This window comes from Haemaphysalis longicornis, unplaced genomic scaffold (assembly GCF_048455015.1).
Source record: "Haemaphysalis longicornis isolate Haplotype H1 unplaced genomic scaffold, Haemaphysalis longicornis Haplotype H1 scaffold_2, whole genome shotgun sequence".
Lineage (NCBI taxonomy): Eukaryota > Metazoa > Arthropoda > Arachnida > Ixodida > Ixodidae > Haemaphysalis > Haemaphysalis longicornis.
This window is the reverse complement of record NW_027526295.1, coordinates 27393809-27407856: the sequence shown is the minus strand read 5'-3', so window position 1 is coordinate 27407856 and position 14048 is coordinate 27393809. Positions and strand designations below refer to the sequence as shown.

At 47.9% G+C, this 14048-nt stretch overlaps 1 protein-coding gene across 1 annotated transcript in view; it reads right to left on the bottom strand.

Annotated features, from left to right (window-relative positions):
• The window catches only part of LOC144167030 (uncharacterized), a 105417-nt gene that overhangs the window by 44515 nt on the left and 46854 nt on the right, over window positions 1-14048 (bottom strand). Inside the window, exons 5-6 of the mRNA XM_077696426.1 lie at window positions 11780-11936; window positions 5076-5185 (exon numbers count right to left, since the gene is read on the bottom strand). Coding sequence (XP_077552552.1) covers window positions 5076-5185; window positions 11780-11936 — 267 coding nt within the window. The remainder of the gene's footprint in view (window positions 1-5075; window positions 5186-11779; window positions 11937-14048) is intronic.

The window sequence follows — 14048 nt, the reverse complement described above, 5'->3', positions numbered from 1 at the left end:
GTCATCTTTTATCTGAAAGAGGAGAGTCCTGCACGCAAGTGGTTTTAGACTGACGAGACGGAGTTGACCAGCTGGAAAGTTTTCAAAATGAAGCTGCGAGAAGTCTGCGGAGAGCCTCTTGGTCGCCAGGTTGCTGCCCGCAAGGAGGTGGCATCGCGCGCCCAGACGTCGACTGAATCGTACGCCGCATACATCCAGGACGTCTTGGCCCTGTGCTCGAAGGCTGACAGCACAATTCCGGAGGCCGACAAAGTGGGTCACATATTGAAGGGCATTGCGGACGACGCATTCCACCTTCTTATATGCAAAGACTGTGCCACTGTAGATTCCATCATTAAGGAATGTCGGCGAGTCGAGGAAGCCAAAGGACGCCGTATAGCCCACACCTTCACACGACTTCTACACACAGCAGCGATCTCTTCGAGTGAAGACGGCAACCTGCAAGCCCCTCTTCTCCGCCTACAAGATCCCGTTCCATCGTCGTCGGATATCACCAAAATCGTGCGCCGAGAACTGGAGGCTATGACCCCTACTGCTGCGGTGCCATACATGCCCGATCGGAACGACCTCCACACCGTTGCCGTTATCCAGGCCATTGTCCGCGACCAAATAGCCAACATGGGCCTTCACCATGTTTACTCGATTAGCTGTCCGTTTGGATATGGTTCAGGCCGCCCAGTCCCCACAACGAACGTCCTATTCTACGCTACCCACGCCGTAACCCCTGCTGAGTGGCGTACCGCGGACGATAAACCAATTTATTTCCATTACTCCTGAGTTGGCCACATTGATCGGCACTGCCGCAACCGCCGGGTATCGTTCTTCCGCAACAGTTACTCCGACTATAGTCCTGGACCACCGTTTGGCTACTCCGATGACCGGCAGAACTGCTTCTCTTCCCGTCCTGAGCTGAACCCGACCAACTTTAGCAGTCCCACCACCAGATTCAACCGTTCGCCGTCGCCCCAAGGCCGCTAGTCCCGCTCCCCAGAGCCTCGTCGCCCATCCCCAATGTCCGAATACGCTCGACCTCTTTCGGAAAACTAGGTAATGCAGCTCCCGCAGGTGACGCTGCAATCCCGACCCCGCCCGAAAATCCTGCCTTGACCTCGGCTACCCGGAACAATTTACTGGACGTTGAAGTTGACGGCGTTCCTGTCAGTGCCCTCATCGATACAAGAGCGCACTTATCTTTTATGAGTACTCATCTTCGCCGCCGTTTACGCAAACTTATGACGCCACCAACATCACATCTCGTTAGAGTCGCTGATGGAGGGACACCTGTTTTGATCGGAATGTGCTCTGCTCGTGTGACTGTAGCTGGTTATCAAACGACTGTTTTGTTCACGGTGCTTTGACGTTGCTCTGATGACCTCATCCTTGGTCTTGACTTTTTATCTGAGCACGCCGCCCTCATTGACTGTTCTACCGGCGTCCTTCGCCTCGAGGTGGCGCTTTTACCTGCTCCTGACGACGCGCCGGACGGGAGGCTTTCCTCCAAAAAGCACATTCGCTTGGCACCGAGAGCAATATCTTATGTTCCCCTGTCGTGCGGCTCCCAAGTTTTCGACGGTGATTACGTAGTGTCACCAATCATTGATGTGCTGCTTGCGCACAGCGTGAGCCTACCTCATGCCGTAGTGAGTGTTACCAACAATGAAGTCACGTTGCCCGTCCTGAATTTCAGCTTCTGTCCGCAGGTTCTTCCACACGGTATGACACTCGCCACGTTGGCGCCGGTTTGTGATTACGAGGTTTCCGCAGCAACCTTTCGCGAACCTCCAATTGATGTTGAAACACGACGCCCGACTCCTCCACGGGAGCATGCCGAACTTTCGAAGATGATTGCAGCTAATCTAACGTCAACGCAAGCTCAAGAACTGCGTTGCATTTTGGAGTCATACAGTGACATCTTCGATTTCGGTGGTCGTCCTTTGAGCCAGACATCCATCGTCCGTCATCGTATTAACACCGGAAATGCCAGCCCTGTGCACAAACGGCCCTATTGTGTGTCCCACGCTGAGCGGCTTGTTATCCAAAAAGAGGTGGACAAACTGCTTAATACAGACATCATTGAGCCATCCTCAAGTCCTTGGGCGTCACAGGTTGTCCTGGTTAAAAAGAAAGATGGAACCTGTTGATTCTGTGTGGACTACCGGCACCTTAACAAAATCACAAAAAAGGACGTCTATCCCCTTCCAAGAATTGACGATGCGCTCGATTGCCTTCATGGTGCCGCGCACTTTTCTTCCATTGATCACAGCTCCGGCTACTGGCAGGTCACTCTCGATGACAAGGACCGTGAAAGGACGGCTTTTATCACACCGGTATGACTCTACCAATTCAATTAAATGCCATTCGGACTTTGTAATGCCCCAGCTACGTTCGAGCGAATGATGGACTCTCTCCTCCACGCCTTTAAATGGTCGACGTGCCTTTGCTATCTTGATGACGTTATCGTCTTTTCTCCAACGTTATGGAACCACCTCCAGCGCCTGTCGGACGTTCTGGCCGTTTTTCGCCGAGCCGGACTTCTACTTAACTCTTCCAAATGCAAGTTTGGACGACGGCAAATCACCATCCTCGGCCACCTGGTCGATGCTAAAGGAATGCAACCTGACCCCGACAAGATTGACGCTGTGCGAAAATTTCCCGTTCGACGCTCAGCAACAGATGTGCGCAATTTTGTCGGTTTGTGCTCTTATTTCCGCCACTTCGTTCGAAATTTCGCCGAAATCGCCAAACACCTTACCGAACTTCTCAAGAACGATACTCCATTTGCTTGGGGCACTGAGCAAGCCGCAGCATTTTCTCGCCTCGTCGACACTCTTACCAGCTCACCAATCTTCGACCACTTCGACCCTTCTGCTCCCACGCAGGTGCGCACTGACGCCAATGGCCATGGCATGGGTGCTGTGCTCGCCCAAGTCCACTGTGGCCACGAGCGGGTGATTGCTTTCGCGAGCCGCCTCTTGCCACCGGCAGAACGGAACTATTCCATCACGGAACGCGATCACCTTTCGCTGGTGTGAGCTCTCGGAAAATTTCGACCGTACTTATATGTTCGCGATTTCACCGTAGTGATAGACCACCATGCCTCTGCTGGCTATCGTCTTTAAAAGACCCCACCCGGCGGCTTGGTGGTTGGGCACTACGACTACGAATTGTTTCAAAATATATTCTACTGAACAGTTATGGTTTCAGCTCCCGAGGGGTATCGTCCTATACAAAGGAAGTTTTTTACATTGTTATCCGAACTTCGAAATTTCGTGTCAGTAGTTCATGTGTCAGTACTTCTCGTTGGAGTGTACCTCTAACGCGTCACAACGTCGATATTGCTGTCGAGATGCGGCTAAGTAAAATGGCCCTCACTGAAGATAATACTGAAGCATCGTGACACAGTCCCCTCGCGATAAAAAAGGCCTCATCCGAGATTTAAAAGGCCGGGCCCGGTGTGTGCGTCGGTAAGTTTGGATATGAGACCTCTAAAATGTAGGTACTGAATGCGTTGCCACCCAACAGTAAGACATAATCGGGGCACCGGCTATAGCATTTGTTTTCACAGCAGAGCTGCTTACTTTTTCGTTCTGCCGCCCAGCGTTGCCAGAAAAACTGGCCACGTATCTGCTCTTTTCGTGGCAAAGGTCCACGAAAGACGACAGTCGGCTGGCGCCCCTGCCAAGTAAATGACTCCCTTCTCTTTCCCGCTCACCCCATGCTGTTCCTCTCCCGTCTCGTTCCTCCCAAGGTGAACACGCTGCAGGTTTGCTCAACTCAACTTAAATTTACCGCATTCTACTGCTCCAAGTCGGGTACCTCGATGCCAGCGCTGCATTACGGTGGGCACGCGCGTGAATCAAATCACCTTACTACAACGTTTGTAGAACCACGTTGCCCTACTCCCCGAGCATGCCAAGCGGAACGTGGAGCCTATGTAGTCGAACCTGTCGTTGCGCTTGCCGTTTTATTCCTTCAATGTCGCCAGGAGCTATAGTAGCGCGGGCAGCAGCAGGTGGCGGCTTTCTCCCGTTGATGTATTTCACTTGCTATTGCAAAAACCAAGCATCCATGAATTCTTAATTAAAGGAACACTGCAAATATCACCAATGTATTGATTTTTCGCCATTATATTTGCGTAATGCCTTGTTCAACAATGTTGACAAGTATGAACATTGACACCGGACATAGACGTTTAGATTTGGCTGTGGGTTGATAAGCCTATAAAGCAGCTTTTGTTTCACTTTGGCCGGGTGGCTGAATCGAGTCACGGAGAAACAGACCAAACTTTCTGCGTTTAAGTAGTCGAAGAAAAACTATGTCTTCAAAAAATACAACGCAGAAATATCCAGCCTTCGTGGTGTGATTTCTTGCGTGCTGTTCTCCGCCCTAGTTCACGTGCATTCGCGCCTGAAGTGGGGAGCACAGACGCCAAGTTCGCCAAGCTGGTTGCCGCGGGTTCAAGCGCGCACTAACGCGTTCCACTTTGGAAAAAATGTGAAAGCCCACGGAAAAAAAACTATCTGGGGCTGGCAGTCATAAATACCTTTAGGGGGCAAGTTCGCAAATCAATGTAAGGTGCAACAGCTGGGTTTCACTCGAAGGGAAAGGGGCCACAAAATCTGTTGTTTCTCCAGCCTTGCACAACCATTTCCGCTACTTTTTTTCCAAATCTTTTTTTTTTTGCAAAACCTCCTGATTGCTTTTTGCGCATTTTCGGAAATAGCTAGTTGCACGCTATGCCAAAAACAGCACTACAGCACAAACCAAATAACTTTGATTTCGCACTCTTTGTCAGAGACAACTTTATTACGCAATAATATGAGTGGTTCCTCAGTTCAAGAGCCCAGTTGCTGTCCAGGCTGCCGTAGCCCTAATTTCAAGCACGAGCTGGTCCTCAGGTCGACAGCTGGACAGTTGTATCTCCCACTTCTCAGGTGAAGGGAACGGGTTCAGGGGTGAAAGGTCTGAGTTTTTTGTGCAGAACCCTGTCGTCGGTGATGAAGCAACCACTACGTAATTATGCTCTTTGTCACATATGCTTTTGCCTAATTAGAAAAAACCAAACACATACTCACGAGAGGGTGCCACGCAGGTTCATTAGGCTCTTACTAATTGCAGTTGGGCCAAGTCCTGCAAAAATACCGAAGCTGCCGGTAGCATTCTTTCGAAGGGTATGGTATATTCTCTGGAAAACAAGTAAGACAGTCTTGAAAATCGCGGAAAGGAATATAAACCCGCTCTTAAGAAAAAGCCAAGCTTTGTTGCAGTAGGCCATCAACGGCCACATACGTATACCCAGCCAATTCGGGGTTCCATTACTGTGCGCCAAATATGCACCAACATCATGCTCCGCAATGCTCGCATATTTCGAAAGGGTGCGATGTACACGTGGTCTAATAAGAAAACACACACGAGATTTGCAATTGGGCAAAAGTACGCAAAACACAATTGGAAGCGCCCTGACGCATCACTATGGGACACCGTAGCGTCGTTGGCACCTGCCTTGCCAACCGCAGGATTTCCTCGACGCGCACTTGGAGCACCCACACATGCCGCCACCGGGCCATCCGTTCCTTGCGTTGTAATGCATTTTTGAACCGCAAGGTCGGCACTTTCAGCGCGCCCATCAAATTAACCGCTTTCAAACATACACCCGAAATAAGATTTTCTTGACTAAGCATTTCATTTCTCACGAAACCTAACAAAACTGCGGATAGCGACAGGTTCGACGACCGAGATGCTTGCTGTTGCAAAAATAAATGAGCGACACTAAAAAAATTATTCAGCAGGAAGGTCTGAACTGATTGCGAATATCTTCTACGAAGGTCACGCTTTGTAGAATATATACCTTGGTATAGCGAAAACAAGCTGGTTGCCCATGGTTTCTTGCAATAAAAATCTTTCTTGTGGGCGCAGGCTAACGCGTTTCGTTCATTTGCATACAATCGCATAGGCGGAAAATACTCGACCAGCCCTTCTCTCATGCGATAAATTTGGCTTTTCTTCGCAGAACAAAATCCCAAGAAGTGCTGCCGTGTGCATTATATTCAATGGGCTAGATTGAAAATTGCGACCCTTACTAACGATGTCAGTAGCAATAGTCCAGCGGTTTGTGAACGAAAGCTGTTAAAAAACGGGTACCTATCATCGTAACTCCCCATATTAAAAAAAACTTCAAGAGATTTTGAACCGAGATTTCGGTTAGGAAACTCTCGGCGACCCAAGCAACAATCCAAACTTCAGGTAATCTCTCAAAATGATTATCAACCGTCAAGAATAAAGATTACAGGTATAATGAGTGGAACCGGTGAGTATCAATAATGAAGAACAAGGGTCAACGCGTAGTGGAATTGAAGGTTGCTGATAAACGCAAATCAATGCAAGAAAAGTTGCAATTACTACAGCCCAACGACCGGACAGCGGTGTCTACGCCTGGCAACAGAGGACATTAACGTTGCCGCAAAAATACGAGGTGTGAAGGGATGTCGAAATGCATTTATTTTTATCGAGCGAAAACTGACAGGACAGTCCTACCGTAAAATTTGTTGGCGGGCTTGTTGGTCTCATACTTGAAAGGCCATGGATGATGCTTTTGTATGTTCGGTGCATGCTCCAACATCGTCTTATATTTCAGGTCGTTAGCGCTTGAATAGATCAGTTGCGCTCCTCTGTTGTCTTGCTGCGCTGTGTCTTCCTTTCTGCGCCATTCTCATGGCTTTCCAAGTCCTACCGTGAACAACTACTTCCCTGCCATAGCGGATGAACAACTTCAAAAGCCGAATGTTGCACCGTACAAGTAATGAACAATGCTGAAAGGCACGATGTCGAAAGCTGCACGGTTTCATTGTGTGAATGAGGAAAAACTATTTTTAGGAAAGCTCGAAATGCCCCATGGGTACCCATTGGCTTCCGAGCTATCCCCCATCCACCGGTAACTCGGATGAAAATTGATTGAGCGCCAAGCAAGATCCAACTGGAGAGAGCGTCACACGCAAAGCTCATCAGAGGCCACGCTTTAGCAGGCCGATAAAAGCGCTTCATGGCCAAACGACTGCCGTGTGCATGGCGTGTGCAAACCCGACGGTTAGAGCGGTGAACAGGCAACAACCCGTAAAAAAACCTTCCCAAAGCGACACAGCACCATGTCACAACACAAATGATAGGCCAACTTAAGTGTAACGTATTCAAAATAGCCGTCGAGGTAGCGTTACACGTTGTGTAGAAATGGGTCTTTGTTTGCCCAACGCAATGGTGCCCGGAGGACTACTTGCCAGTGCCCTGCGCGTTTTTCCCCTCACCGCTGGGAAGGTGAAGGGACGCATTGCTGGGACGGCCGCCTCTCTCTTCCGAATCGAAACCGCCGTTGTACTCCTGTTTGGGACTGTGTATCTGCCTGGTGGAATAACGCCGTTTGCCTACGGCGGCCGGCTGCTGAAAACGTGAGTTACCATTTCATTGTGCTCGCGAGAGCTCTCGCTCCTTCCAGCCTCAACTTAAGCAGTCGTTTATGACGGTGGGCGAGCTTGAGTGCTGCTTAGCGTTGGTGCTCGCGAAGAATTAAGCGGTCACACACATGTGCTTCCATTTGTGGAACGCCAGTTCTAGACTATCTCTCTTTCCGGCTTTGTGTTTTCTGAACAAGCGGCCGTGCTTCCAATGCAGACTCACGACGTAAAGCATGCGTTGAAGCAAGACTCGTGTGCAGTGTGAGAGTTACGGATGTATTAAGCTGGCCTCGTTAAACGTTAGCTATCAATGAACTTTTGTTCCGTTATTTTCGTGAGCTACATTGAGGTATTGCCGAGCGACAACGTGATTACACTGCCTCTTGGCTTCTGCGGCGGGCGCGTTCGCTTCTGGCGCGTCGAACGAGACAGAAGTGACCGACAGTGACAGCTACACCATAACCAGTTTAATACCCTATCAGTTAGGTGCGTAGCGTCACTCGAAATTGTCGCTTTATTTGGTTACCCCTTAAAAATACAACGGATTAAAAGGTCACACGGCTCCTCATCTACCCGCAGGCCGGCAAAGATGTCTTGCGAAAAAAACCTGTGAACGTTCGAGCGCTTCTGACCCAGTGTGTAGTGCTTTGCTTTGTAGTCTCCGATCCCGTGTTGTTGGAAAACCAAACTTGCGCTAATAAAACCTTGACGGCACTACATTTCTGTCTGCTGCTATTGATTGTTTGTGTCACTGTTCAACAAACATTCACGCTACCGCTGGCGTGTTTTTATATTACCTTGCGCGACTGCCATAGTGTAAAGCACATTTTCAGCACAATTTCGTACTTTTTTCTGAACAACGAGTCACGTAATTGCTATGGTAAAGAATGGTATTGAAAAATAAATAGTAGTAAGTGCATTACGCTTCATGTCTAAAAACGAGTGTTAACAAGCTAAACGTTTAAGCGGAATACTTTCGCATGTGCATGCGTTAAGGATGGGATAGGTGGTGTATTTAGTAAGCCGCGTGCATTTGCCATTGTAGTGAAGGCGTTTTTTACTTATTACAGGCTCTACAACGTAAAGGTGTTTCCCCTGGACAAGTGGCAGAGGCAGCAGAGTGAAGACGTCTCCCAAGCTGGACGATTCTACAACAGTGCTGTTGAACTACATATTATGACCTTGGCAGATCGACGAACTACCGAAGAAATAGATCTTGTTTTCATTTACATGAATGACACTGTTTTGTTCTCAAACAGGTAAACGAATCATGGATCGGTTCGGGCTTCATGAGCTTTTTCATTGTTTGTGTACTATTGTGTTTGTGTTTTGCTTTCGTGTTTGTTCTGAACAAACTTATGTCATATTCTTGCCACCGGTAAGTCAGGTTACTGGTAATTTTGAAGGGAATAATAAAAACTAAGTACGGAGATCTGCTGCGGTATGGTGCTCAATTGTTTTTGGAGGTAACGTGAAGTGCTTCCTTATTTGATGCACGGTATTTATTGTGCGTTGCGTCTTGATTTTTCTTTTGTACATTTCATTGTACAAAACATTTAATTCGTGCACAATAAATACTTTTCTTTATAATAGCATGTATTAAGCAGGAATAGCGCCGCGAGGCAACTCATAGAAGAGACATTGGCCATAAGCACTGCCCAGAAATTTGCGTTAGAAGTGCATGGGGTCGACTCATACGAATTATGATGACAATATTTCAATATAAGTCAACAATTGCCCAAGCTTGGACAGTTGTTGACTTGTCACTTTTCTCAAACACCAGCCAATAACGGCGGCCGAGGTATTGCCGCGCTCGGACACACTGGCCACTGATAATTTGCCATGCTTGGGCTGGGCACTTTCTGCTGCCCATATTCACGGGTATCTCCTGTGCCTCAGCCCCTTCCTTTGACCGCTCAGCGCCAACTAACTGAGGCTGCACTTCACGAAGGTACCAAGTGCGAAATAACGTGGTTAGTTTATCGGACCTCTTAACTCCCGAAATATCCGACCGAATTCAAGCTAACGTACACAACAGTACTCTCCAGTTCTTGAAGATGTTGCCTTTGGGCATGGTGTCGTTACAACGCATAGTCTAGGACACGAAGATACTGCGTGTAGGACCTAACAGAGTCAGGCGTACAGCAATAACGTGTGCTTCGTTGATTAACACTGACGATGGTGTTACGCAACGCGAACACGAGATCATTGCAAGGATTTCCGTCACCTGGAGCAATTAACACTGCGACGCGTCGATATCTTGGTAGCCAGCTGAGTTACCGCTGCGGGAACATTCAGATGGCGTAAAGGCTACAACATTATGCGAATTCCACGAAATGGAAGGGCCACCCTTTGGGTGACGTAACACTGAACTCCTGGCTTAAGGAAAAAACACGAAATAGCTCTTTACTGCATGGTGACGCAATCACCAACTGCTGAAACCAGAAATATAAGTACTGAAGAATGTCTTCAAATTCTAGAAACGTTTCATGGAATATGCCACATGGAAGAGTTTAATGCAATATGTTCACCCCTTCAGTTATTTGTACTAGCCCTTTACGTTGCACAAAATATAAAAACCACGCAAGCAGTAATATTGCTCGACCATAACCTTAGGCGATACTTTGTTTTGTGGGCATTAAAACTTGATAGATTACGCAGCAACTGCTTAAGGTAGCTAGCTATACGTTGCTTCACACGTCGCGTCACGGTAGAAAGGCCGCAGAGTGCCGAGGCCTTGGAATCTTAATGCTCTTGTTGCTTCCAAAGGAGCAGGCTGGAGAAGTTTTCAAAACTGGAGTCGTTATCTGCCGTCTCACCGCGCATGTACCATAAAACAGGATGTTCTACCAAAGCCTCAGTCACCAAGCAGCATCGTCCTCGAGCAGCTCTAAGCATAAATTTCTGTCGTTCCTTATTCGTGCTAGCGGAATTAAGGGAGTTTTCTTTCAGGACGGAGGATGCAAGGAGGCAACTGTCTCTTCAACAGCGTAATCATCAGTGAATTCCTCTTGCGCGTCTGACCGCAGTTAAGAGTGAGGCATCAGACTCGTCCTGCATACACGACTCCTTTTATGAAAGACCAGCGGCGTGCCGAAATGTTAAGTTGAAATTCCTAATACTTTTGTGAATGTGATTGATTAGGTTCATCACCGAAAATCAATTGCCTATATCGATCCAACGGTCAAATAAATCGAGGATCCTTTAATAGTGCGCAATACATTCCGAAATAGAGATTCTTCCTCAAACAGGCGCAATATGCCGAAAGCCAATGGTAAAGAATTTTATGGGCTTCATACATGCCTATGCAGTCTTAGTACTCCTCTATGCCATGATAAAATAGAAGGTAATCGAGACGCTTCACGTCAATTTTTGGCTGGGTTATGAGCCAGGACAGCCAGCCAGCCAGCCAGCCAGGACAGCCCAGGTAAGCCGAGCCATTCCCAGCCCACCCGGCCCGTCCGGCACTTCTAACGTCACAGCTGTGTACTGCGCAGGACACAATCTGCCCCCAGAACAGCTCATATACTGTTCCAACATAGACACTGCGAAATGCGAAGTGCTGATAGCTGCCTCTTTTAGTTTTTCTATCCCACCAAAATTGTCATGCGACAGACCATTCGTTAAGTTGCAGTATAGAGGGTTGTTATCCTTCCTATGCTCGAAGTACCGTTTTGGGCGGCCGAATGCATGCCACAGTAAGGCTTGCAGCAGCGATACGTTTAGAAACGTTTGCTTACGCTATTGCTAGGTATAGTTTTCCTGGGTTAGAGAAGAAATATTCAAGTCGAACGTAAATGCTTTGCGTCTTCGACACATACTATCGAAGTAATACATACGGGGTCATTTCTTCGCTGCTAAAAAAATAGCATAACTTCTCTTTAAGGTACAGTGCTGCCTCTCACACCACCGGCTTTCTTCTACGCACTTGGATTTACCGGACGCCGAAGAACAGCGATGTTGCAAACCGATACCTCCCTTGTGGCTACCGCCTTCACCGTATTCATCCTGCCGTCTACCCCTCCGGGATTGTATTGCCTGTGAAGAAGCAGAAACACTCGAACATCTGCTTTGGGACTACCCTCACAACCCATGTCCCTCTTATCACACGGTGGGCTCGAGGCTGAGTCGCTGAGCAGCTCCGACCTGATTATCCAACGGGGTAACGGCGAGGGCTGCTAGGTTACCGATACCCCGGTCACCACGCCCACCGTGAGAGGCCTCTAGAGCCTAAATAAAACGTTTGCTTGTCTCGCATAAAGGTGGCAACGAGTTGGGGAGAAAAATATAATATTTTCATGATTGTTACAAAAAATTCAACAAAACAGACTCACCGCAATGTAAAAGAAAGTTTGAGTGAAGTGCGGTGGAGATTTATAATACTCAACAACTGCGTCGAGGATGGCGTAGTAGTACAGCTGGGAATTTTTTATCTCGTCCTTCACCTTGTTTTCCAGTCTGGAAAAGGTCCGTGGGTCGGAAATCCGACGGCTGGGGAATAAAAAGGGCACTTATTATGACTTCTCAAAAAATAAGCTATACCACAAATTTTTTCTCACGGTTTCGTTATCTAGAAAATCAGAACTAATTTTCAGATATGCCTGATTGAACAGGCTGGGGTCGAGATCGTATGGCCTTGATGTTTACGACCTGGCTTCGGGACGAAGATAGCCTAGCATCCTGTTTTAAGATTCAGCATTTTGAAGATTGATTTAAGCTTGATTACTAGCTTTTAGTGGCTCAGAACGTAAAAACTGGCATTTTGAAAATGAAAAAATATAGTCAACTTGGCTTTGGTTATCTAATATAGCTGTAAGCTCAAGCACCCTTTTAGTAACCGCGTCGTAGAAGACAACTCCTTTCAAAATAGTGTTGCGAGAATCAGTAAAATTGTATCTTCAAGAAAACATTAACAGGTGTTCAAAGGTCACATGCTGAAGGACCTTCGCGCATGCAGATAGTATTCAGACAGTTGTCTGTGACTGTAATGCAATATTAGACCGGCTACATTTTTTTGATACCGGAGATATTTTATCTTGTCCGAAACCTTCAGGTACTTGTGCTAAGGTCAATGACTTCTGCTACATAACGTAGACGTACTGTGAGAAGTAGTCTGTGTCTATAACAAGGAATGCGTAGCGAATGCTGTCTATACCGGGTAAGTTTTTGTAATCTAAATTGACAAGTAATGAAAGTGTGCCGTGCTGAGTTATTACGATATTATTATGGGGCTCACGTTTTCAAGATGAGCGAAGTGTTGAAGGCTGCGATCAATCAGCAAAAAATGAACTCTTTAGTTCATCAAAAAAACTTCATAACTTTATCACGTATTGGATTTTGGGTCACACTTTCCCGCAGGAACCTCATTCGTTATGGGTGCAAAGCGCAGGGGAAACTTGATGCACTGGCTAAACGGGGACCAGTGGGGAATCTAGACGCATCGAGCACCTATTCGAAATTCTTTCAAACGCGCATGCACCGCGCTTCGTGCTGTTGCATCGTCGTGTTCTGTTTAGCGCGAAACAGCCGGAAGTTTTGATCAACTGCGCTAAGTGGGGAAGGTAGTAGAGACCAATAAAACGATCGGTCAGACTTGGATGACGAGTCGATTACATTCCTTACGGAGGAGATAAATCGGACCTGGTAACCAGGCGCGGTTCCGGAGTCATGGAAGCTACCGTCGGTCGTCCTGTTCCCGAAGCCAGGGCGCCCTCCAGACATGACTAACCTCAGACAGATCTCGCTCACATCGCGCATAGGCAAAGTGGCGGAACACATTATTAACAACCGCATCATCAAGCACATCGAAGACCGCGGTGTCTTTCCGTATAACATCATTGGCTTTCGACCGTCCCTTTCGACTCAGGACGCCGTGAAGCTGATCAGGTATCAGATCATCGATAGGAACACAAGGGACGTTAGAGTCATCCTAGGTTTACATCTAGAGAAAGCCTGCGATACCGTCTCGCATGCCCACATACTCAATTCCATCTCGCAGCTGGGCCTTGGCTAGAACTTCCACGGGTTTATCAGCTCGTTTCTGAGACACAGAAAGGCCACGAAAGACCTCAAGTCAGAGCCCATCGAGCTTGGAACCAGGGGGTCACCGCCGGGTTCGGTGGTATCTCCGCTCCTGTTTAACATTGTCATGTGTAAATTGTCTCAGAGACTCTGGGAGGTCAAGGGCATCAACCACACTCTCTGCGCCGACAACATTGCCATATGGCACGTCGGAAGCTGCGAGGGAAGGGTAGAGGAAGCACTTCAGGATCGCACAGAGGCTTTCCTCGCTGGGACGGGGCTTCGCCTCTCCTCGAGCAAGTCAGAGCTCCTATTGTACAGACCTAGTAAGAGGGGGAGGTCCCACTGTCAGAGATTAACCTTGTGCCCCGAACGAGCGAGGGACACCCCATTCCCTGAGTTTAGGTTATTAGGGTTCTCGGTATGCTCATCGAGTAGAACGGTTGTGACTGGCACACCATCGCCAAAATCACCGTTAAGACGGATAGCATGAAACGGTTTTTCACTCGGGTCTCGAAGAGTTATCAAGGATGACAATCTCTTGAGGCTCTTCCACGTATTCTTGACGAGTCACATCACGTA